Source organism: Myotis brandtii, unplaced genomic scaffold (genome assembly GCF_000412655.1).
Source record: "Myotis brandtii unplaced genomic scaffold, ASM41265v1 scaffold693, whole genome shotgun sequence".
Lineage (NCBI taxonomy): Eukaryota > Metazoa > Chordata > Mammalia > Chiroptera > Vespertilionidae > Myotis > Myotis brandtii.
This window is the reverse complement of record NW_005370710.1, coordinates 2,626,694-2,630,052: the sequence shown is the minus strand read 5'-3', so window position 1 is coordinate 2,630,052 and position 3,359 is coordinate 2,626,694. Positions and strand designations below refer to the sequence as shown.

Below are 3,359 nucleotides of genomic sequence, written 5' to 3'. Positions count from 1 at the left end.
TTTCCTTCCTCTGCAGTGAGGGAGCCTCAACACCCTCCCCTGAACTCGGGCCCCTCCCGCCCATCCAGACGTGCTCTCTCAGTGCTGAGGAGGGATCGCTGCCCACAAGCACTCACAGTCCTGGCTCGGCTCCCAGGACGGGGCTCTTTTTCCCTTTCACATTTCTACCACTGTCTGCTCTTCCCGCTCAGCCTTAATAACATACGTGTTGTTTCCTCTCTAATGAAGGGCCATTCCTCTCTCGCCAGGAGTTTCCGGGTTTGGACAAACCAAGTCCTGCATGCTCAGGCAGCAGCACCCCCCGGGGCAGTGTCCTCGCATCCCACAGCCCCGTGAGCCCCGAGAGCCTCAAGATGACCCACCGGCACAGGTAGGCCTTCGGGCTGGGAGTGGCCCCTCCACAGAGGTCGTCTGCATATCTAAGGTCAGAGAAGGAAGTCCGAAATAGTGCCTGTGAGCTCACTCGCATGCCCTCTGACCCACGTCCACAAGGACCACGCTCTGCATCGTCGTCCTGGGTGACAGGATCCGTGGGGGGGTGGGACCCGGAGTGAGTTTGGGGTGAGCCTTGAAGGATAAATAGAAGTTTGACGGCAGAAAAGAGTTCGGGTGAGGAGTTGATGGAGCAAGACCCAGGCAAAGTGACCGACGCGCACATTCACCGGGTGTGAACGAGCCGGCCGGGTCAGCACCACACAGCGAACCAAGTGGCTGCAGTGCAGGGGGCCCGGCATGGGGGCCCAGGTGCCCTGGAGGGCCTTGTGCTGTCATCCCTTTGGACTTGATCCCGCGGGAATGAGGATCGCCACTTGGTTTTAGGAAGAGAACCAGGTAGTGATGGGATGTCGAGGTGAGGCTGCTCTGAGTTCAGGAGCCAGGCCAGGGGAGTGTGAGCAGCAAGGCAGCCCAGATGTGCACTCAGCCAGTGAGAAGGAGTGACGGAGTGAGGGGCCGCCTCGCATTGGGAGGGACAGCTGTTGGCAAGCTGCGGCCACCGATATGAAAGGAAGCCCAGAGATGCTTCCCAGCGGCATTTTGATGCCTTGCCCATGCCAGCAAGACACCTGACCATGGAGCAGATCCAGCAGAGGGTGGGCACCGCTCAGATGACCCTCCATAGCACGGGGGACCTCAGGCCTGGGGCCAGACTCAGTGGGTCTCTGTCATTCCCCCTGAGAACCTGCTGCTGTCAGCAGTCTGCGTGGCCATGAGCCATTGAGGTCTATCAGTCCAGTCCGCCCAGGACAGGCCTCAGCGCAGCGGGCTCAGGGCTGCTCCAGGCCCCCAATCCAGTGTGGCTGAGGCTGGGAGGACGTTTTCACACCCTTTCCCACAGCCCCCACCCCCAGCAAGGTTCCCCGGCTCCAGGTCTGACTGCTTCCTGTGTCCTGCTCTTCTCACAGCCCCATGAACCTGATGGGCACGGGTCGCCATTCCTCCTCCTCGCTCTCCTCACACGCGTCTAGTGAAGCGGGAAACGTGGTGATGCTGGGCGACGGCCCCATGGGCGAGGCCCCCGAGGACCTGTACCACCACATGCAGGTACAGGCTGTGCAGGGGGCTGGGCCAGCGCTCCACACGGGGGGACTCTCCTCTCTGCCGGCTGGCCTGGTCCAGGGCTGACATCCTGCCTCGTTCTCCAGTTACTGAGGTCAGGACACCCAGAGCCAGCAGGACTGCCTCCCTCCACCCGCCAGGGGGCGGCTCCCAGGCCTTGTTTCCCAAGAAGGGAATCCAGCTCAGTCCCAGGGGCAGACCCTCTGCCAGACTCCTGCCTGACACTCCTGATGGCTGAGCCCTGCTTCCTGCAGGCACCATCGCTACAGTCCACCCAGCAGCCCTGCTCCACGAGTGGTGTGGGTGGCCCTTGTGCCAGCCATCAGCCTGGCCTCCATCAGGGCCCAGGGTACAGCATCAGACACCAGGTCTGGGCACCTCATGGCATGAAGAAGCCAAGTCTAGGCCAGTCCTACAGTCCTGGCCATTCAGACCTCTATCCTGCTGATTTTTTCCCTTTGCAGCTCGCGTCTCCCAACCCCAGGTACCAGGGCTCAGTCACCAACGTGTCTGTTCTGTCCTCGTCCCAGGCAAGCCCTTCCTCCTCCAGCCTGAGCTCCACTCACTCAGCACCATCCCAGATGATTGCCTCTGCCCCCTCCAGTGCCCGAGGTAAGGGGGGCAGGTGCCGCCTGCAGAAGGGGAAGGGCCTCGTGACCCCACTGTCCTCTCACCTGTGGCTTCTGAGAGCATGCGCACCTGTGCTCCCAGCGCTCAGGACGCAGGTCTCTAGCTCCAGACCGCTCTCTAACTGGCGTCAGACCCGCTCTGAGCTGCCCCCACGTAGCCAGCTCTCCCCTCTCCACTCAGGGGGACACCGCCTAGGACAGTGATGGCGAACCTATGACACGCGTGTCAAAGGTGACACGCAAACTCATTTTTTTGGTTGATTTTTCTTTGTTAAATGGCATTTAAATATATAAAATAAATATCAAAAATATACATCTTTGTTTTACTATGGTTGCAAATATCAAAAAATTTTTATATGTGACACAGCACCAGAGCTAAGTTAGGGTTTTTCAAAATGCTGACACGCCGAGCTCAAAGGTTCGCCATCACTGGCCTAGGAGCAGCTCAGTCCTTTCCCACTGAAATGTTACAGAGTAAAGATCAGAGTTAGGGCAGCAGTGCGTCCTGAGGAAGCAGGCATCGTGACAGCGTGACACTTCGGTGTGGGCGCTGAAAGCAACAGTGACAACAACCCACCAAACGTGGTCTGTTGGGAAAGGCTTACTCAAGAGAGGTGGCTCTGTAAAAAGCTATTTACTTTGCCAAATTTTGCTTGATTTCTTATTCAAACGGATAAATATTGTTCTCTGAGAGCAGTATCTTTTTTACATTCTGATAGTAGTTAACTGCAGTGAAATTTGATTTTTTGACCTTTTCAATAGAAGTCTTTGCGGTGGAATGAAATTAGCTGTGGCATCGAAGCTCTAGTGCGCCCCAGCGTTGGCTGTGCAGGATGGTAACAGCCCTGTGATCAGTGAGGCCGACCCAGGACCCGGGTGGGGGAGGAGACGCCGCCTCGTGGAGGAGGGGCATGTGTGTGCTGGGGCGGCCGTTGAGGGTCCCCTCTCTGGAGACATGCTGTCACCACGGCCACATTCCAGACTCTCTGTAGAGAAAGGCTGGTGAGAGCCCTCCCGTTTCTGGCATCAGACAGATCTGGGCCAAAGCAGGAAATGGTGAGAAAGAGCAGGAAGTCAGTTCTTGGCTACAACATCCACGTGCCGGCCGCCTGCGGAAGCCGTGCCCCGCCCCTGACCAGACGCAGCATCAGCCCCGTGAGGGCACAGGGGGCC

General features: G+C 58.2%; 1 protein-coding gene across 1 annotated transcript in view; it reads left to right on the top strand.

The window, feature by feature from the left end:
- Positions 1 to 3,359, top strand: part of DOCK3 (dedicator of cytokinesis 3) — a 204,694-nt gene that overhangs the window by 190,957 nt on the left and 10,378 nt on the right. The window contains exons 48-50 of the mRNA XM_014529727.1: positions 249 to 370; positions 1,404 to 1,542; positions 2,022 to 2,169. Coding sequence (XP_014385213.1) covers positions 249 to 370; positions 1,404 to 1,542; positions 2,022 to 2,169 — 409 coding nt within the window. The remainder of the gene's footprint in view (positions 1 to 248; positions 371 to 1,403; positions 1,543 to 2,021; positions 2,170 to 3,359) is intronic.